The sequence below is a fragment of the Heptranchias perlo genome, chromosome 17 (assembly GCF_035084215.1).
Source record: "Heptranchias perlo isolate sHepPer1 chromosome 17, sHepPer1.hap1, whole genome shotgun sequence".
NCBI lineage: Eukaryota > Metazoa > Chordata > Chondrichthyes > Hexanchiformes > Hexanchidae > Heptranchias > Heptranchias perlo.
The window spans coordinates 57,445,636-57,467,683 of NC_090341.1; the positions used below are offsets into that span (position 1 = coordinate 57,445,636).

The 22,048-nt window shown below is 50.9% G+C and overlaps 1 protein-coding gene across 1 annotated transcript in view; it reads right to left on the minus strand.

Annotated features, from left to right (window-relative positions):
* Positions 1–8,957: 8,957 nt before the first annotated feature.
* The window catches only part of LOC137333943 (FYVE, RhoGEF and PH domain-containing protein 5-like), a 329,534-nt gene continuing 316,443 nt past the window's right edge, over positions 8,958–22,048 (minus strand). Inside the window, 1 exon segment of the mRNA XM_067998296.1 lies at positions 8,958–10,381. Coding sequence (XP_067854397.1) covers positions 10,345–10,381 — 37 coding nt within the window. The 3' untranslated portion in view covers positions 8,958–10,344.

The window sequence follows — 22,048 nt, forward strand, 5'->3', positions numbered from 1 at the left end:
CTGGGAGACACATGATGTCTCCTCGAGGCACTGGATGTCTCTGGGTGATACTGTGTGTCTCGGAAATACTGGGTGTCTCTGGGAGACACTATGGGCTCGATATTAAAATTGAGCCGGGAAGGGGGTGGGGGGGTCAATTTGAGGTCGGGAAACCCACTAGTACGGGTTTCCCGGACATCCTTACGATTTTGATGTAAGGAGGTCTTTTTTTTTGTCGGTTTCACGTCGGACTGACCGGCCTGATTGACAGGCTGCTCTCAGTCGGACGGGAGACCAGCCAGGGAGAGGGTGTGTTCACGTACGTCTGCAGGTAAATCTTTGTTTGTATGGATGGGTGGGGGGGGGGTGGCATGGGTGGGCAGGGGTTGGGGAGGGGGTCATGTGTCATAGGGGAGGGATCGGGGGTCATTACAGGGGTCTGCGATTGTTGAGGGGGAGTATCAGGTGTCGAGGGTGGGAGGATCAGGGTCGAGAGAGGGAGGATCGGAGTTTGGGGGGAGGATCGGGGTCAAGAGTCAGCGGGGAGGATCGGACTCGGGGATCGGGGTCGGGGGTCCACGATCGGGGGAGGGGGGAGATCTGCGATCAGGGGTCGGGTGTCTGCAATCATTGTGGGGTCGGTGCAGGTAGGCTTGTTGGGCCTGGGGAAGGCACTCCTGCTCCTTCGGGCCCGCAAGCTGTGCCTTTCTAGGCACCTACCTGTTAGTCTCGGACCTTCTCACCTCCTTTCACGCGGCGTGAAACAGAAGGCCTGGGAATCCTGGCCCCCCAGGGTTGAAATCGGGAATTCAAGAAAAATGGAGGTCCGAAGCCTCCTTGAAAGGTTTCAAGGCCCGAGCCGCCTCCTGGGAGCGGGTTGGTCGCCCGCCCCTCTTCCCGGCCCGGTGAAAACCGGAAATGGGCGGATTGGTGGCAGGTCTGAAATGGTGGCAATTTTCAAATCCCCCCCGCACCCAACCCACCCATTTTTCACTTTTAAAATTGAGCCCGAGGAGTCTCCAGGTGATACTGGGCATCCCGGTGAGATACTGGATGTCTCAGTGAGATACTGGCTGTCTCTGGGAGAATCCATGTGTCTCTGGGAGATACTGGGTTTCTGTGGCAGTTACTATGTGTCGCTGGGAGATACTGAGTGTCGCTGGGTGATACTGAGTGTCTCTGGGTGATACTGAGTGTCTCTGGGTGATACTGAGTGTCTCTGGGAGATGCTGTGTGCCTCTGAGAGATACTGGATGCCTCTTGGAGATACGGGTGTTTGCGAGATACTGTATGTTAATGGGGGACAGTATGTGTCTCCGAAGTACTGGGTGCCTCTGGGAGGCACTATGTGTCTCTGGGAGTTTGTGGGCGTCTCTGAGAGATACTGGGTATCTCTGGAATATACTGGGTTTCTGTGGCAGTTTTTATATGTCTCTGGGAGACACTGAGTGTATCTGGGTGATACTGGGTGTCTCTGGGAGACAGTGGATGTCTCTGAGAGATACTGGGTGTTTCTGAGTGATACGATGTCTCTCTGGGAGATACTACCTCTCTCTGGGAGATACTTGGTGTCTCTATCAGATGCTGGGAGTTTCTGGGAGATACTGGGTGTCTTGGTACTACTGGTAGTCCCTGGGAGACCACAGGTGCATCTGGGAAATGCTGGATGTCTCGGTGAGATACTGGGTGTCTCTTGACGATACTTTGACCCCGGTATCAGCGTGGATGGCAGCGGGGGGAGGGTGAATGGGCGCACGGGTAACCCGACCAATAAAAAATGTCCGTTTCCCACGCGATCGCGATTCAGTTGGAGCCACATAACGTGGCTCCCAGGTTTGCCGTCGGAAAGCCGCGCAGTGGGCGGACTCCGCACCCGCATCACAGGCTGTCAGCTGGAGGAGCTCTACTTAAAGGGGCAGTCCTCCAATGGCTGCTCCTGGAGCAAACAACCAAATAGAACAATGGAGCAGCGCAGGGGAAAGGCTGCTCCAAGGTTTAGTGATGCCTCACTCCAGGTGCTACTGGATGGGGTGAGGAGGAGGAGAGGTGTCTTCTATCTGGTGGACAGGAGGAAATGGCCTGCCTCTGCCACCAAGAAGGCCTGGCTCGAGGTGGCAGAGGAGGTCACCAGCAGCAGCAACATCTCCCGCACATGGATCCAGTGCAGGAAGCACTTCAATGACCTAACTAGGTCAGTCAAAGTGAGGACACTTACTGATTCTCCTACACTCTGTCTCCCACATCACCGCCCCCACCCCACAACTCCTTCTGCACTGCCCACACTACTCTATCACATCACTCCTCACACCCACTCAAACCTCATCCTCAACTTACCTGCACTTCCTCACCTCCCCAGTACTCACCCCACCACTACCACTCACCCCAATCCTCATACAATGTCATGGCTCTGTCTCATACTCACCCTCTGATGCATCTCTTTCACGGTCAGCCTCACCCAAAGCAATGCATTCAGCGGTTGGCCACGTCACCAACCCTCACTCACACGTCTGTACTTTCTCCCCTTACAGGAGAAGAGAGCCCAGAATGCACGGGAGAGGGCGAGGACCGGAGGGGGCCACAACAAATCATCATCCTTACAGATGCAGAGCAGGAGGCGCTGGAGCTGAGCCGCACCCTTGAGTGCCTGTCCATCGGGGATGCCGAGACTGCCACCCGACAAACATCTGGTGACAGAACGTTAGCATTCAGCACTCACAATATGAATTGATGTTAACATGCCTCGCCATCTTCAGCACCTCAGTATGCTCATCGCAACATGACACATCTGTGATGATGCTTAATATTGCCTTCTGTTCTCTTACAGTGTTCAGTTCCATTCGCAACCCCTCAAATAATGAAGCAGTCCGAGCCCGCATGCAGCAAGACCTGGACAACATCCAGGCTTGGGCTCATAAGTGGCAAGTAACATTTGCGCCAGATAAGTGCCAGGCAATGACCATCTCCAACAAGAGAGAGTCTAACCACCTCCCCTTGACATTCAACGGCATTACCATCGCCGAATCCCCCACCATCAACATCCTGGGGGTCACCGTTGACCAGAAACTTAACTGGACCAGCCACATAAATACTGTGGCTACAATAGCAGGTCAGAGGCTGGGTATTCTGCGACGAGTGACTCACCTCCTGACTCTCCAAAGCCTTTCCACCATCTACAAGGCACAAGTCACGAGTGTGATGGAATACTCTCCACTTGCCTGGATGAGTGCAGCTCCAACAACACTCAAGAAGCTCGACACCATCCAGGACAAAGCAGCCCGCTTGATTGGCACCCCTTCCACCACCCTAAACATTCATTCCCTTCACCACCAGCGCACAGTGGCTGCAGTGTGTACCATCCACAGGATGCACTGCAGCAACTCGCCAAGGCTTCTTCGACAGCACCTCCCAAACCTGCGACCACTACCACCTAGAAAGACAAGAGCAGCAGGCACATGGGAACAACACCACCTGCACGTTCCCCTCCAAGTCACACACCATCCCAACTTGGAAATATATCGCCGTTCCTTCATCGTCGCTGGGTCAAAATCCTGGAACTCGCTTCCTAACAGCACTGTGGGAGAACCTTCACCACATGGACTGCAGCGGTTCAAGAAGGCGATTCACCACCTTCTCAAGGGCAATTAGGGATGGGCAATAAATGCCGGCCTCGCCAGCGATGCCCACATCCCATGAACAAATAATAAAAAACAGGGCCTTCAGCCACCGCTGTGACGGCAGAGGGCGATTCCTCAGAGGACCTGCCGGCCTCTGGGGGCGCACCGTCACATCTTAGTGAGCCATCCACCAGCGCAGATACACACACCGTGGTGGGTCCTAGTCTACAGTTAGTTGGGGTCGCACATGGTGAGTCACCACACACGTGAGCAGAAGCAGACACGGGTGGCAGGGGCAGTGGCGTCGGTGGGAGCACTCCTCTCCAGGCTCTGCTCAGCTGGACACAGATGCTGAATCCTGGGGGCAATCCTTTAAAAGGAGAATGATCGAGGGGCAGCAGCACGTTTGCGAGGTGCTGGAACAGGTGCCACACACACTCTCCACAATCGCGCAGAGGATGGAGGAGTCCAACTCCTGCATGAGTGGAAGGGGGGGAACAGGTACAGGAGGGAATCTCTGAGATACTGTCACAGGGACGTGAGGGCAACTCTGAGATAGTGTCGTGGGTAAGTGCGGGAATGTCTGTGATGGAGGGAAGGCGAGCCTCCATTAAGCTTCAAGCACGGCTCACAAATGAGCCCATTCAGGCCCTGACAACAGCCGTTTGGACTCAGAGTGAACAATATTCTGCCGTCTTAAACAGGCAGACAGATACACTAGCATTGGCCTTACAAGGCATCACACATGTCCTCCAAATTGTTGTCCAGCGGAGTGATGTGGGCCTGGCCCAGGAGAGGGATGATGGCGATAGGGGACATGGAAGTGGGGACGCCACTCAAAGTGCTCCCACGTCTCACCCGTTGCCCCCCTCTCAATCAGTACCCGCAATGCTGCCTCCTCACCAGGTGGCCGAGTCTGCCCCTGCACAGGTGCAGGTGGAGCAGTCTTTGGCGGGGCCCTCATGGGCTCCAAAACCCAGAGGGCATAGGCCCAAAGCATCTAAGCAGTCAGGGCATGAACATGAGTGACCTGCCACTACCTCTGCTGCAGCCACAGGGAATGCACCACGTAGAAGTAGTCGGGAGAGAAAGGCAAAGGTTTTGTGAGCACGAAGGGGATGCACAAGGGTGTTTGACAGACTCGTGTTTTTCATTTATATTTAGTTTTTGTTAAAGTGACATTAAATTTTATGATTGTCACCACTGCTGCCACGTCTTGCCCATTCTTGACTGGCTTTTGTGATAAGGCCCTTTCATGAGGTTCATCATGAACGGCGACACTTGATGCCACTCATTGGGTCACTCTACAGTGCGTGTATGTGCAGTTGCAGGACTGTTCTGTGCAGGGAGGGGTGGTAGTGGGGGGTGAGGCTGGTGTGGGCACTGCTCTTTCCAGGTGGTGTAAGGACTGGACTCTTCACACTGTCTGATGTTTTGAGAGCCGTTCAAATATCAGTGACTCCCTGGCCTCACGAGCAGCCAGGTGAGCCGCTGCTCTGCCCATGGGTTCCTCCTCCTCCTCCTCCTCCATGTGGGTGGTAGCGGTGCCTCTCTCTGTTGTTGCCCTCTGTGCTCTTGTGCAGGTACCTGTGGCGCAGCATTGTGTTGTGGAGCTGCAAGTGGTGGAGGTGGATGGCGTGCCTGGCGAGGCTGGTGATGTTGCTCGTCCTCGGATGTAGTGGTGAATGCAGCCATGGCGCCACTCATCCTGACGGTTTGAGTTCGAGGGGGTCCGTAAAGTAGTTAAATATGTGTGAACAGAAGAATTTTGAGTGGAAAGTAAGGACTTTCAGTGAAAACACAAAGATCTCACAGCCAAAACTTTGAAAGAACTGAGTGCCCTGCTGCAATAAGTGACCTTTTCTCCCCATCTGTCAAATAAGCATCTGAATGTCCCACTGGCTGCTGGCTGAAACACGTCTCTTGCAACAGGGAGTGTTTCCCACAGCACGGGAAACACGCTGAGGAGGCTTCAAAATCGCACTCCTGCCTCAATGTGGAGAAAATTAATTACCTCAAGTACTTCAATTATCTAAACAACGATGTAAAGTATCATCCCGCTGGCTTTAATTGCCGGTGGGACTTCCACATTCGGGAGGTGTGCATACACCCAGACCTGTCAGTGGGGAACCAGAAATCTGCGGGATTTCCCTGATTTTCGGAGCCCCCTGCCCCCGCAATTTCCCGGGAAAATTGAGCCCTATGTGTCTCTGGAAGATACTGGGTTTCTGTGTGTGAGGTGCTGGGTGTCTCTGGGTGAGATACTGGAGGGCTGGGAGATATTGTGCATCTCTGGGAGATACCGTGGGCTCAATTTTGAAATGGTGGGGGGTTGGCAGCGGCGGGGGGGAGGGGTTGAAGGCAAACCCGAATAATCAAAACTTACCGTTTCCGACGCGATCACAATGTGATTGACGGTGATTAAAGTCGTTTCCGGGTTTCAGGCCTGGCAGCCCCTGATTGACAGGCTGACTGCCGACAGGAGCTGGAACGCCCGGGTGGGGGGGGGCGTGGAGAGAGAGAGAGAGAGAGAGACGTCATCCGGCGCTGGAATGGAAGACCGAGGGGGGGTGGGGGGGGACGGGCGGAGAGGGAGAGTGGAAGATCAGGGGGATGAAGAGGGTGAGATCGGGAGGGGTGAAAATGGGGACATTGGAGAGGGAGACATCGGACGTCGGAGCAGGGTGGAAAGGTGGGTTGATTTGGGGTTTTAACTTTGTGCAATGGTTTTTTTATTTAATTTATTTCATTTCTTTTTGCCTCATCCGGCCCTTCACGTCTGGTTTCACCAGGCGTGGGAAAACTGCCCAGGTAAGTTAAAATTCGTTCTAACTACCTAATATGTCACAAGTAAATTGCCTTAAGTACCTCAATGAAGTACATTTGGTTCTTTAACTAACATCTCGCCAGCTTTAATTGCCGGTGGGACTTCCAGATTCGGGATGTCCGCGCGCACACAGGTGCGTCCGTGGGGATCTCGGAAGTCGGGGGGACATCCGCATTCGGGAGGTGTGCACACCCAGACCCGTCCGTGGGGATCTCGGAAGTCGGGGGGTTGGAACCGGCTTCCGAACTCGCTCTGCATTTCTGCAATTTTTGCAGCCCACCCACCCCCCAAAATTTACATTGAAAATCGAGCCCTGGGTATCTCTGGAGGAAACTGGGCGTCTCTGGGAAATACTTGTCTCTGGCAGCTACTCAGTGCTTCTGGGAGATACTGAGTATCTCTGGGAGATACTGCATACCTTTGGGTGATACTGGGTGTCTCTGGGAGATACTGCATGTTTCTGGGTGATACTGGGCGTCTCAGTGAGATACTGGGTGTCTCTGGTGGAGACTATTGTCTCTGGAAGATACTGGGTGTCTCTGGTGGAGACTATTGTCTCTGGAAGATACTGGGTGTCTCTGGTGGAGACTGTATGTCTCTGGAAGATACTGGGTGTCTCTGGTGGTGACTGTTGTCTCTGGAAGATACTGGGTGTCTCTGGTGGAGACTGTGTGTCTCTGGAAGATACTGGGTGTCTCTGGTGGTGACTGTTGTCTCTGGAAGATACTGGGTGTCTCTGGTGGAGACTGTGTGTCTCTGGAAGATACTGGGTGTCTCTGGTGGAGACTATTGTCTCTGGAAGATACTGGGTGTCTCTGGTGGAGACTGTGTGTCTCTGGAAGATACTGGGTGTCTCTGGTGGTGACTGTTGTCTCTGGAAGATACTGGGTGTCTCTGGTGGAGACTGTGTGTCTCTGGAAGATACTGGGTGTCTCTGGTGGTGACTGTTGTCTCTGGAAGATACTGGGTGTCTCTGGTGGAGACTGTGTGTCTCTGGAAGATACTGGGTGTCTCTGGTGGAGACTATTGTCTCTGGAAGATACTGGGTGTCTCTGGTGGTGACTGTTGTCTCTGGAAGATACTGGGTGTCTCTGGAAGATACTGGGTGTCTCTGGTGGAGACTATTGTCTCTGGAAGATACTGGGTGTCTCTGGGAGTTACATGGGTATGTCTGGGAGATATTGGGTATCTCTGGAAAGGACTGGGTGTCTTGGAAATACCGGGTGTCTCGGGGAGATATGTGTCTGGGTGATACTGGGTGCCTCTGGGAAATACTATGTGTCTCTGGGAGATACTGGGCATCTTGGTGAGATAGTGGGTGTCTCTGGGATAGACTATGTGTCTGGAAGATACTGGGTGTCTCTGGGTGATACAATGCGCCTCTGGGAGATACTGGGTGTCTCTGGTGGAGACTGTGGGGGGAATTTTAACCCCCCATGACAGGCGGCAGAGGATTGGGGGTGGGGGGTGGTTTTAATCTGTTAAAAATGGGAAACACTGCTTCAAACCTCCGCGATCATGTCTACTTCTGGTTTAACCACAGCAGCTTTGGGGGCAGCCGAGTAACGTGCTCTGGGGGGCTGCTCTGGGGTGGGGGGGTGGGGAGCAGTGGTTCTTATATGTAAATGAGGATTCGTTCCTGATATTTGAATTTAATAGCTGCGGGCGGGATTTCCCAGGGCTTGGGAATCCCGGCAGCTGATGGGAGGAGAGAACGGCCGGATCCAGTCGGTAAAAGCCAGGAGGAGCAGGAGTGCCTCCCTCGGGCCCTCAAGCACATCTTCAGCCATGACCTCTTCCTTCCTCCCCTCGCGATCTCTCCCCCTCTCGATCTCTTTTCCCCTCCACCTCACGATCCCTCTTTTCTCTTTCCCCTCCACGATCTCTCTCACTACCCCACACTCATCCCCCACGATCCCTCCCTACTCCCCCCACTGCGATCGTGATCTATCCCCCCCCACGCTCTAACCCCCCCCCACCGATCTCTCTCTATTCCCCCCCCCGCCCCATGATCTCTCTCTATCCCCCCTCCCCCACCCCCTCCCCCTCCCCCACCACTCCCCCACCCTCCCCTCATCTCCCCTACCCCCTCCCCCCCTCATCTCCCCTACCCCCCTCCCCCCCTCATCTCCCCTACCCCCTCCCCCCCCTCATCTCCCATCTCCCCCCCCACCCCTCATCTCCCATCTCCCCCCCTCCCCCCATCTCCCCCCCCACCCCTCCCCTCATCTCCCATCTCCCCCCCTCCCCCCTCCCCTCCCCTCATCTCCCATCTTCCCCCCCCTCCCCCCTCCCCTCCCCTCATCTCCCCCCCTCCCCCCTCCCCTCACCTCATCTCCCATCTCCCCCCCTCCCCCCATCTCCCCCCCTCCCCCCATCTCCCCCCCCCCCCGATCTCCCCCCCTCCCTGTGATCTCTCTGAGTGATGCTGGATGGTGGGAGATCGGCCCCAGGAGAAAAGGCAGACAGGGACGTCCCAGCATGTTTCAACAAGATGAGACGAGCACTGGGACGATAGCCAATGAATAAAGGACACACAGGTTTTCAGACTGTTTATTGGCTCCTATCATTTTCCATTCAGACTTTCTTGCTTTTCCTTATATTGTCTGTATTGGATTGGGCCTTGGCAGACACGGGCTCCAGCCTCCCGCAGCCAGTGCCTCTATCACAACTTATAATATATTATTATACATATACAATTCCTGTTCAGCCATTTCTAGGACATAGACTCCAGGTTTCTGTAGGGTTCAGTGACACTAGTTCTAATCTCAGGCACTCTGTAATTTTACAAACACTCACAAATCATGAAAAAGCAGCACATCCCAACTTCATCTCCTCCCCGAGCCCGAGCCCACCAGAGCGGAGTGAGTGAGGAGTCCTGGAGCGGAGTGAGTGAGGAGTCCTGGAGCGGAGTGAGTGAGGAGCCCACCAGAGCGGAGTGAGTGAGGAGTCCTGGAGCGGAGTGAGTGCGGAGTCCTGGAGCGGAGTGAGTGAGGAGCCCACCAGAGCGGAGTGAGTGAGGAGTCCTGGAGCGGAGTGAGTGAGGAATCCTGGAGCGGAGTGAGTGCGGAGTCCTGGAGCGGAGTGAGTGAGGAATCCTGGAGCGGAGTGAGTGCGGAGTCCTGGAGCGGAGTGAGTGAGGAGCCCTGGAGCGGAGTGAGTGAGGAATCCTGGAGCGGAGTGAGTGAGGAGCCCTGGAGCGGAGTGAGTGAGGAATCCTGGAGCAGAGTGAGTGCGGAATCCTGGAGCGGAGTGAGTGAGGAGTCCTGGAGCGGAGTGAGTGAGGAATCCTGGAGCGGAGTGAGTGCGGAGTCCTGGAGCGGAGTGAGTGAGGAGCCCACCAGAGCGGAGTGAGTGAGGAGTCCTGGAGCGGAGTGAGTGAGGAGTCCTGGAGCGGAGTGAGTGCGGAGTCCTGGAGCGGAGTGAGTGAGGAGTCCTGGAGCGGAGTGAGTGAGGAATCCTGGAGCGGAGTGAGTGAGGAGCCCTGGAGCGGAGTGAGTGAGGAATCCTGGAGCGGAGTGAGTGAGGAATCCTGGAGCGGAGTGAGTGAGGAGCCCTGGAGCGGAGTGAGTGAGGAATCCTGGAGCAGAGTGAGTGAGGAATCCTGGAGCGGAGTGAGTGAGGAATCCTGGAGCGGAGTGAGTGAGGAGCCCTGGAGCAGAGTGAGTGAGGAATCCTGGAGCGGAGTGAGTGAGGAGTCCTGGAGCGGAGTGAGTGAGGAGTCCTGGAGCGGAGTGAGTGAGGAGCCCTGGAGCGGAGTGAGTGAGGAATCCTGGAGCAAGTGCAGACAGAAATGTTCCTTTAAGAATGTCTGATGCTGCGAGGCATTCCTTGTGATGGCAGCGAATCACGATAATGCCTCACACACTCGGTCAAGCAGACAGCAAATAAGGAATACCTCATGGTGAACGGGGCCCACAGATGCTATAATACTGAGGCTTCAAGCATAGCTTCAATCCAGCTGTAAAATAAGCGTGAGCACAACAGTTACAGTGAGCAGGGAGAACTAGTACAGTGAGCAGTGAGAGCAGGTACAGTGAGCAGGGAGAGCAGGTACAGTGAGCAGGGAGAACTAGTACAGTGAGCAGTGAGAGCAGGTACAGTGAGCAGGGAGAGCAGGTACAGTGAGCAGGGAGAACTAGTACAGTGAGCAGGGAGAACTAGTACAGTGAGCAGGGAGAGCAGGTACAGTGAGCAGGGAGAACTAGTACAGTGAGCAGGGAGAGCAGGTACAGTGAGCAGGGAGAGCAGGTACAGTGAGCAGGGAGAGCAGGTACAGTGAGCAGGGAGAACTAGTACAGTGAGCAGGGAGAACTAGTATAGTGAGCAGGGAGAGCAGGTACAGTGAGCAGGGAGAGCAGGTACAGTGAGCAGGGAGAGCAGGTACAGTGAGCAGGGAGAGCAGGTACAGTCCGCAGGGAGAGCAGGTACAGTGAGCAGGGAGAACTAGTACAGTGAGCAGGGAGAGCAGATACAGTGAGCAGGGAGAACTAGTACAGTGAGCAGGGAGAACTAGTACAGTGAGCAGGGAGAACTAGTACAGTGAGCAGGGAGAACTAGTACAGTGAGCAGGGAGAGCAGATACAGTGAGCAGGGTGAACTAGTACAGTGAGCAGGGAGAGCAGGTACAGTGAGCAGGGAGAGCAGGTACAGTGAGCAGGGAGAGCAGGTACAGTGAGCAGGGAGAGCAGGTACAGTGAGCAGGGAGAGCAGGTACAGTGAGCAGGGAGAGCAGGTACAGTGAGCAGGGTGAACTAGTACAGTGAGCAGTGAGAGCAGGTACAGTGAGCAGGGAGAGCAGGTACAGTGAGCAGGGAGAGCAGGTACAGTGAGCAGGGAGAGCAGGTACAGTGAGCAGGGAGAGCAGGTACAGTGAGCAGGGAGAGCAGGTACAGTGAGCAGGGAGAGCAGGTACAGTGAGCAGGGAGAGCAGGTACAGTGAGCAGGGAGAGCAGGTACAGTGAGCAGGGTGAACTAGTACAGTGAGCAGTGAGAGCAGGTACAGTGAGCAGGGAGAGCAGGTACAGTGAGCAGGGAGAGCAGGTACAGTGAGCAGGGAGAGCAGGTACAGTGAGCAGGGAGAGCAGGTACAGTGAGCAGGGAGAGCAGGTACAGTGAGCAGGGAGAGCAGGTACAGTGAGCAGGGAGAGCAGGTACAGTGAGCAGGGAGAGCAGGTACAGTGAGCAGGGAGAACTAGTACAGTGAGCAGTGAGAGCAGGTACAGTGAGCAGGGAGAGCAGGTACAGTCAGCAGGGAGAGCAGGTACAGTGAGCAGGGTGAACTAGTACAGTGAGCAGGGAGAGCAGGTACAGTGAGCAGGGAGAGCAGGTACAGTGAGCAGGGAGAGCAGGTACAGTGAGCAGGGAGAGCAGGTACAGTGAGCAGGGAGAGCAGGTACAGTGAGCAGGGAGAGCAGGTACAGTGAGCAGTGAGAGCAGGTACAGTGAGCAGTGAGAGCAGGTACAGTGAGCAGGGAGAGCAGGTACAGTGAGCAGTGAGAGCAGGTACAGTGAGCAGGGAGAGCAGGTACAGTGAGCAGGGTGAACTAGTACAGTGAGCAGGGAGAGCAGGTACAGTGAGCAGGGAGAGCAGGTACAGTGAGCAGGGAGAGCAGGTACAGTGAGCAGGGAGAGCAGGTACAGTGAGCAGGGAGAGCAGGTACAGTGAGCAGGGAGAGCAGGTACAGTGAGCAGTGAGTGCAGGTACAGTGAGCAGGGAGAACTAGTACAGTGAGCAGGGAGTGCAGGTACAGTGAGCAGGGAGAGCAGATACAGTGAGCAGGGAGAACTAGTACAGTGAGCAGGGAGAGCAGGTACAGTCCGCAGGGAGAGCAGGTACAGTGAGCAGGGAGAGCAGGTACAGTGAGCAGGGAGAGCAGGTACAGTCCGCAGTGAGAGCAGGTACAGTGAGCAGGGAGTGCAGGTACAGTGAGCAGGGAGAGCAGATACAGTCCGCAGGGAGAGCAGGTACAGTGAGCAGGGTGAACTAGTACAGTGAGCAGGGAGAGCAGGTACAGTGAGCAGGGAGAGCAGGTACAGTGAGCAGGGAGAGCAGGTACAGTGAGCAGGGAGAGCAGGTACAGTCCGCAGGGAGAGCAGGTACAGTGAGCAGGGAGAGCAGGTACAGTGAGCAGGGAGAGCAGGTACAGTCCGCAGTGAGAGCAGGTACAGTGAGCAGGGAGTGCAGGTACAGTGAGCAGGGAGAGCAGATACAGTCCGCAGGGAGAGCAGGTACAGTGAGCAGGGTGAACTAGTACAGTGAGCAGGGAGAGCAGGTACAGTGAGCAGGGAGAGCAGGTACAGTGAGCAGGGAGAGCAGGTACAGTGAGCAGGGAGAGCAGATACAGTCCGCAGGGAGAGCAGGTACAGTGAGCAGGGAGAGCAGGTACAGTCCGCAGGGAGAGCAGGTACAGTCCGCAGGGAGAGCAGGTACAGTCAGCAGGGAGAACGAGTACAGTGAGCAGGGAGAGCAGATAGTCAAGACCGAAGAAATTGAGAACAGATACAATCAGCAACCAGTGAAGTGAGGACCAGTCCTTGTTTGACGATAATTGTCTGTACCGAGGATTCCTGTTTAACCTATCCACTAAATCTAGGATCATGAAGTGTCCTAGATTGTGCTTCATATAGTCTTTCTCAGGTTTTAAGCAGCATCTTAAAATAGATTTGCTTGTCTGAGTGTTTGGTCACCTCTGTGAAGCATCTTGGGACATTTTACTACATTAAAGACACTATATAATCTGCTATACGATCCTCTATATGATCCTCTATACGATCTGGTATACAATCCACTATATGATCCTCTATAATACCCACTACATAATCCACTAAAAAACCCACTATATAAGTGCAAGTTTTGTCATTGCAAATATCATGCTCCTGTTAAGAGCCCGGCCTGTCAGGAAACTAGGATCCACAGTTCCTAAGGCCTGTTGTCTTCGTGAGCCCTGGAGCTGTCTCTTCATCAGCCCTCTCCACACACACATTAACCCAGCACAACAGGAGACTGTGGGGATCTGATCATATCAGAACACTGAATAGTGGGATCGAAATGGAATGTGAGATTTGGAAGCGATTTAGAGAGGTCTGCAGTTGGAAGGGAATTATAATAATGGGAGGAGGTTTTACCTATACTAAGACAAACTGGAATAAGACAAATAATTGGGGTCAAAATGGGGAGGGTTCTTAGAATGTCTAAGACTTTCCTCAATCAGTACATTCACATTGAACAAAGATGCAGTACTAGATCTGGTCCTGGGTAATGAAGCAGGACATGTGAGTGACCTGGAGGAAGAACACTTGGCAAATGGAGACCAGAACCTAATTAGGGTCATGTTGAAATCAAATAAAGAAACAGAGGAGTTTGAGATAAAGGGGCTGTGCTGGAAATTGGCCAATTTCCCTGGGGTGAAAGGGGAACAAGCCCATTAATGTCAGATTGAACCAGAGCCAGCAGAGATTTACATGAGCTCCAGTTTATGGAGGGTGGAAGATGGGAGGCTGATCAGGGGAGCAGTGGAATAGTCGAGCCTAGAGGTGACAAAGGCATGGATGAGGGTTTCAGCAGCAGATGAGCTGAGGCAGAGACGGAGACGGAGACGGGTGATATTACAGAGGTGGAAGTAGGCGGTCTTGGCGATGGAGCAGATGTGTGTTTGTCTCAGGGTCAAACAGGACACTGTGAAAGACTGGTTCAGCCTGGGAGAGTGGCCAGGGAGGGGGATGGAGTCGGTGGCGAGGGAACGGAGATTGTGATGGGTACCGAAGGCAATGGCTTCGGTTTTCCGAATGTTTAGTTGGAGAAAATGTAAGCTCGTGTAGTGATCAATCTACTGGTCTAATAATCCAGAGCAAGTGTGTTCAACTCCCGCCATGACAGTTTGGGAATTTGAATTCAGTTAAAAAAAAATCTGGTAATAAAAAGCTGGTGAATAAAAGTGAACACGAAGCTGTGGGATTGTTGTAAAAACCCATCTGGTTCACTAATGTCCTTTAGGGAAGGAAACCTGCCGTCCTTACCCGTCTGGGCCTATATGTGACTCCAGTCCCTCACCAACGTGGTTGCCTCTTAACTGCTCTGAATTACAATGGGCAATGAATGCCGGCCTCCAGCAACACTCACACTCTAAAAATTAATTTTAAAAATGTGAGACTGGATATCGGACAAGCAGTCTGAGAACACAGAGTCAGTGGAGCAATCGAGAGGGCTGGTGGAGAGGTAGAGTTGGGTGTTGTCAGTACATAGAGAAGCTGACCCCATGTCTGTGGCTGAGATTACCAAAGAGGAGCATGAGGATAAGGAAGAGAATCATAGAATCGTAGAAAGGTTACAGCACGGAAGGAGGCCATTCGACCCATCGAGTCCGCATCAGCTCTAAGAGCAATCCAGCTATTCCCACTCCCCCACCCTAACCCCGTAATCCTGCAAATTTTTTCCTTTCATGTACTTATCCAGTTCCCTTTTGAAGGCCATGATTGAATCTGCCTCCACCACCCCCTCGGGCAGTGCATTCCAGATCCTAACCACTCGCTGTGTAAAAAAGTATTTCCTCATGTCACCTTTGGATCCTTTACCAATCACCTTAAATCTATGTCCTCTGGTTCTTGACCCTTCTGCCATCCGTGGCTAAGTAAAGAAATTAAGGATAGTATCCGACTAAAAACAAGGACATATAAGGTAGCCAAACTTAGTGGGAGGATAGAAGATTGGGAAGTCTTCAAAAGACAGCAAAAAGTAACTAAAGGATTGATTAAGAAAGGGAAGATAGATTATGAAAATAAATTAGCAAAAAATATAAAAACAGATAGCAAGAGTTTCTACAGTTATATAAAAAGATAAAGGGTGGCTAAGGCAAACGTAGGTCCCTTAGAGGATGAGACCGGGAAATTAATGGTGGGAAACATGGAGATGGCAAAAATGCTGAACAAATATTTTGTTTCAGTCTTTACGGTAGAGGACACTAAGAATATCCCAACACTGGACAAACAGGGGGCTCTAGGGGGGGAGGAGCTAAATACGATTAAAATCACTAAGGAATTGGTACTCAGTAAATTAATGGGACTCAAGGCGGATAAATCCCCTGGACCTGATGGCTTACATCCGAGGGTCTTGAGGGAAGTGGCAGTAGGGATTGTGGATGCTTTGGTAATAATTTTCCAAAATTCTCTGGGCTCGGCAAAGGTCCCGGCAGATTGGAAAACTGCTAATGTAACACCCTTATTTAAAAAGGGTAGTAGGCAGAAGGCTGGAAATTATAGACCAGTTAGCCTAACATCTGTGGTGGGTAAAATTTTGGAGTCTATTATTAAGGAGACAGTAACGGAACATTTGGATAAACATAATTTAATAGGACCAAGTCAGCATGGCTTTACGAAGGGGAAGTCATGTCTGACAAATTTGCTTGAGTTCTTTGAGGGCATAACGTACAGGGTGGATAAAGGGGAACCAGTGGACGTAGTGTATTTAGACTTCCAGAAGGCATTCGACAAGGTGCCACATAAAAGATTATTGCTCAAGATAAAGAATCACTGGACTGGGGTAATATTCTGGCATGGGTGGAGGATTGGTTATCTAACAGGAAGCAGAGAGTTGGGATAAATGGTTCATTCTCGGACTGGCAACCAGTAGCCAGTGGTGTTCCACAGGGGTCGGTGCTGGGTCCCTAACTCTTTACAATCTATATTGCCGATTTGGAGGAGGGGACCGAGTGTAACATATCAAAGTTTGCAGATGATACAAAGATGGGAGGGAAAGTAGAGAGTGAGGAGGACATAAAAAACCTACAAGGGGATATAGATAGGCTGGGTGAGTGGGCGGAGATTTGGCAGATGCAATACAATATTAGAAAATGTGAGGTTATGCACTTTGGCGGGAGAAATCAGAGAGCAAGTTATTATCTTAATGGCGAGAAACTGGAAAGAACTGCAGTACAAAGGGATCTGGGGGTCCTAGTGCAAGAAAATCAAAAAGTTAGTATGCAGGTGCAGCAGGTGATCAAGAAGGACAACGGAATGTTAGCTTTTATTGCTAGAGGGATAGAATATAAAAACAGGGAGGTATTGCTGCAGTTATATAAGGTATTGGTGAGACCGCACCTGGAATACTGCATACAGTTTTGGTGTCCATACTTAAGAAAAGACATACTTGCTCTCGAGGCAGTACAAAGAAGGTTCACTCGGTTAATCCCGGGGATGAGGGGGCGGACATATGAGGAGAGGTTGAGTAGATTGGGACTCTACTCATTGGAGTTCAGAAGAATGAGAGGCGATCTTATTGAAACATATAAGATTGTGAAGGGGCTTGATCGGGTGGATGCGGTCAGGATGTTCCCAAGGATGGGTGAAACTAGAACTAGGGGGCATAATCTTAGAATAAGGGGCTGCTCTTTCAAAACTGAGATGAGGAGAAACTTCTTCACTCAGAGGGTAGTAGGTCTGTGGAATTTGCTGCCCCAGGAAGCTGTGGAAACTACATCATTAAATAAATTTAAAACAGAAATAGACAGTTTCCTAGAAGTAAAGGGAATTAGGGGTTACAGGGAGTGGGCAGGAAATTGGACACGAATTTAGATTTGAGGTTAGGATCAGATCAGCCATGATCTTATTGAATGGCGGAGCAGGCTCGAGGGGCCGATTGGCCTACTCCTGCTCCTATTTCTTATGTTCTTATGTTGTTCCACCAATGGGAACAGTTTCTCTCTATCTACTCTGTCTAGACCCTTCATGATTTTGAATATCTCGATCAAATCTCCTCGTAACCCTCTCTGTTCCAAGGAGAACAACCCCAGCTTCTCCAGTCTATCCACGTAACTAAAGTCCCTGGAATCATTCTAGTAAATCTCTTCTGCACCCTCTCTAAGGCCTTCACATCCTTCCTAAAGTGCGGTGCCCAGAACTGGACACAATACTCCAGATGTGACCGAACCAGTGTTTTATACAGGTTCATCATAACTTCCATACTTTTGTACTCTATGTCTCTTTTTATAAAGCCCAGGATCCCGTATGCTTTTTTAACCACTTTCTCAACCTGCCCTGCCACCTTCATCGATTTGTGCACATATACCCCCAGATCTTTGTTTCTGTACCCCTTTTAGAGTTGTGCCCTCTAGTTTATATTGCCTTTCCTCGTTCTTCCTACCAAACTGTACCACTTCGCATTTTTCTGCGTTAAATTTCATCTGCCACACGTCCGCCCATTCCACCAGCCTGTCTATATCCTCTTGAAGTCTATCACTATCCTCCTCATTGTTCACTACCCTTCCAAGTTTTGTGTCATCTGCAAATTTTGAAATTGTGCCCTGTACACCCAAGTCCAAGTCATTAATATATATCAAGAAAAGCAGTGGTCCCAGCACTGACCACTGTACACCTCCCTCCAGTCTGAAAAACAACCGTTCACCACTACTCTCTGTTTGCCTTTAATAAATCCGTGCTGGCTTTCCGTAATCAATCCACACTCGGCCAAGTGACTGTTAATTCTGTCCCAGATTATCGTTTATAATAATTTCCCCACCACTGAGGTTAAACTGACTGGCCTATAGTTGCTGGGTTTATCCTTACACCCTTTTTTTTGAACAAGGGTGTAACATTCGCAATTCTCCAGTCCTCTGGCACCACCCCAGTATCTATGGATGTTTGGAAGATTATGGCCAGTACCTCCACAATTTCCACCCTTACTTCCCTCAGAAACCTAGGATGCAGCCCATCCGGACCGGGTGACTTATCTACTTAAAGTACAACCAGCCTTTCTTCTTTATCAATTATTAGCCCATCAAGTATCCAGACTTTTGGATTCCCTTTTAAGTTGGCCGCCAGTCTATTCTCAGACTCTCTCTTTGCCCCTCTTATTTCCTTTTTCACTTCCCCTCTGAACTTTCTATATTCAGCCTGGTTCTCACTTGTATTATCAACCTGACATCTGTCATACGCCCCTTTATTCCATTTCATCTTACTCTCTATCTCTTTTGTCATCCAGGGAGCTCTGGTTTTAGTTGCTCTACCTTTCTGTCTTGTGGGAATGTACCTAGACTGTACCTGAACCATCTCCTCTTTAAAGGCCACCCATTGTTCAATTACAGTTTTCCCTGCCAATCTTTGATTCCAATTTACCCGGGCCAGATCCGTTCTCATCCCATTGAAATTGGCGCTCCTCCAATTGAGTATTTTTACTTTAGAGTGGTCCATGTCCTTTTCCATAGTTATGATACTATGATCGCTGCTCCCTAAATGTTCCCCCACTGACACTTGCTCCACTTGGCCCACCTCATTCCCCAGAACCAAGTCCAGCAATGCCTCCTTCCTCATTGGGCTGGAAATGTACTGGTTAAGAAAGTTTGCCTGAACACATTTCAAAAATCATCCCCCTCTGTGCCCCTTATATTATTATTGCTATCCCAGTCTATATGAGGATAGTTGAAGTCCCCCATTATCTCCACTCTATGGCTTTTGCACCTCTCTGTAATTTCCCTGCAAATTTGCTTCTCTATGTCCTTCCCACTAATTGTTGGCCTATAGAATACACCCAGTAGTGTAATGGCACCTCTGTTGTTTCTTAACTCTAACCAAATAGATTCTGTCCTTGACCCCTCCAGGACATCCTCTCTCTCCAGCACTGCAATATTCTCCTTAATCAATACTAACACCCACCCCCCTCCTTTCTTCCCTTCCCTATCTTTCCTGAACACCTTGTATTCAGGAATATTTAGTACCCAATCCTGCCCTTTTTTGAGCCAGGTCTCTGTTATCACCATGACATCGTATTCCCATGTGGCTAATTGCACCTGCAGCTCACCAACCTTATTTAACATGCTTCGTGCATTTACACATATGCACTGCAAACCTATCTTAGACCCTCTTGTACTCTCTCTCAGTCTGGTCCCATCTAATACCCTACTATTTCTTACTCTAGTGCTATCTTTCTCTCTCAATCCTTTGTGCACCTGGTTTCTACTTCCCAATGCTACATCCTGGTGCCCATCCCCCTGCCAAATTAGTTTAAACGCCCTCCCCCCAACAGCACGAGCAAACCTCCCCGCGTGGACATTGGTCCCAGCTCCGTTGAGGTGCAACCCATCCGGTCTGTACAGGTCCCACCTCCCCCAGAACTGGTCCCAATGCCCCAGGAATCTAAAGCCCTCCCTCCTGCACCATCTCTACAACCACGCATTCATCTGCTCTATCCTCCTATTTCTATACTCACTAGCGCATGGCACCGGGAGTAATCCGGAGATTACTACCTTTAAGGTCGTGTTGCTTAATCTCTTTCCTAACTCCTTAAAATCTCCCTGCAGGACCTCATCCCTCTTTCTGCCTATGCCATTGGTACCAATATGGACCACGACCTCTGGCTGTTCACCCTCCCCTCCCACCATGTTATGCAGCCGCACAGTGACATCCATGAACCTGGCACCAGGGAGGCAACATACCAAAAAGGGGCGTATGACAGATGTCAGGTTGCTAACACAAGTGAGAACCAGGCAGAATATAGAAAGTTCAGAGGAGAAGTGAAAAAGGAAATAAGAGGGGCAAAGAGAGAGTCTGAGAATAGACTGACGGCCAACATAAAAGGGAATCCAAAAGTCTTCTATAGGCATGTAAACAGTAAACGGGTGGTAAGAGGAGGGGTGGGGCCGATTACGGACCAAAAAGGAGATCTGTGCATGGAGGCAGAGCGCATGGCTGAGGTACTAAATGAGTACTTTGCATCTGTCTTTACCAAGGAAGAAGATGCTGCCAAAGTCACAGTAAAAGAGGAGGTAGTTGAGATATTGGATGGGCTAAAAATTGATAAAGAGGAGGTATTAGAAAGGCTAGCTGTACTTAAAGTAGATAAGTCACCCGGTCTGGATGGGATGCATCCTAGGTTGCTGAGGGAAGTAAGGGTGGAAATTGTGGAGGTACTGGCCATAATCTTCCAAACATCCATAGGGTGGTGCCAGAGGACTTGATTGAATTTTTCGAGGAGGTGACAAGGAGGGTCGATGAGGGTAGTGCAATTGATGTAGTCTACATGGATTTTAGCAAGGCTTTTGACAAGGTCCAACATGGCAGATTGGTCAAAAAAGTAAAGGCCCATGGAATCCAAGGGAAAGTGGCAAATTGGATCCAAAATTGGCTCAGTGGCAGGAATCAAAGGGTAATGGTCGACGGGTGTTTTTGCGACTGGAAGGCTGTTTCCAGTGGGGATCCGCAGGGCTCAGTACTAGGTCCCTTGCTTTTTGTGGTTTATATGAATGATTTGTACTTAAACATAGGAGGCATGATTAAGAAATTTGCGGATGACACAAAGATAGGCCGTGTGGTTGATAGTGAGGAGGAAAGCTGTAGACTGCAGGAAGATATCAATGAACTGGTCAGGTGGACAGAAAAGTGGCAAATGGGCTTCAACCCAGAGAAGTGTGAGGTAATGCATTTGGGGAGAGCAAACAAGGCAAGGAAATACATAATAAATGGGAGGATACTGAGAGGTGTAGAGGAACAGAGAGATCTTGGAGTGCATGTCCACAGATCCCTGAAGGTAGCAGGATAGGTAGATAAGGTGGTCAAGAAGGCATACGGAGTACTTTCCTTTATTAGCCGAGGCGTGGAATATAAAAACAGGGAGGTTATGCTGGAACTGTATAAAACACTGGTTAAGCCACAGCTTAAGTACTGTGTACAGTTCTGGTCACCACATTATAGGAAAGATGTGATTGCACTGGAGAGGGTGCAGAGGAGATTTACAAGGATGTTGCCAGGACTGGAGAATTTTAGCTATGAGGAAAGATTGGATAGGCTGGGGTTGTTTTCCTTGCAACAGAGGAGGCTGAGGGGTGATTTAATTGAGGTGTATAAAATTATGAGGGGCCGAGATAGAGTGGATAGGAAGGACCTATTTCCCTTAGCGGAGGGGTCAATAAGCAGGGGGCATAGATTTAAAGTGATTGGTAGAAGGATTAGAGGGGAACTGGGGAAAATTTTTTTCACCCAGAGGATGGTGGGGGTCTGGAACTCACTGCCTGAAAGGGTGGTAGAGGCAGAAACGCTCAACTCATTTCAAAAATACCTGGGTGTGCACCTGAAGAGCCATGACCTGCAGGGTTACGGACCAAATGCGGGAAAGTGGGATTAGGCTGCGTGCCTCGTTTCTCAGCCGGCACGGACACGATGGGCCGAATGGCCTCCTTCTGTGCCGTAAATTTTCTATGATTCTATGACTTGAGAATTGCAAATGTTACACCCTTGTTCAATAAAGGGTGTAAGGATAAACCCAGCAACTACAGGCCAGTCAGTTTAACCTCGAGAGTGGGGAAACTTTTAGAAACGATAATCCGGGACAGAATTAACAGTCACTTGGATGAGTGTGGATTAATTAGGGAAAGCCAGCACGGATTTGTTAAAGGCAAATCGTGTTTAACTAACCTGAAAGAGTTTTTTGATGGGGTAACAGAGAGGGTAGATGAGGGCAATGCGGTTGATGTGGTGTGTATGGACTTTCAAAAGGCGTTTGATAAAGTGCCGCATGGTTGGTTTATCATCAAGATTGCGGCCCATGGAATAAAGGGGGCAGTAGCAACATGGATACAAAAATGGCCAATTGACAGGAAGCAGAGAGTAATGGTGAACAGTTATTTTTTGGACCAGAGGGAGG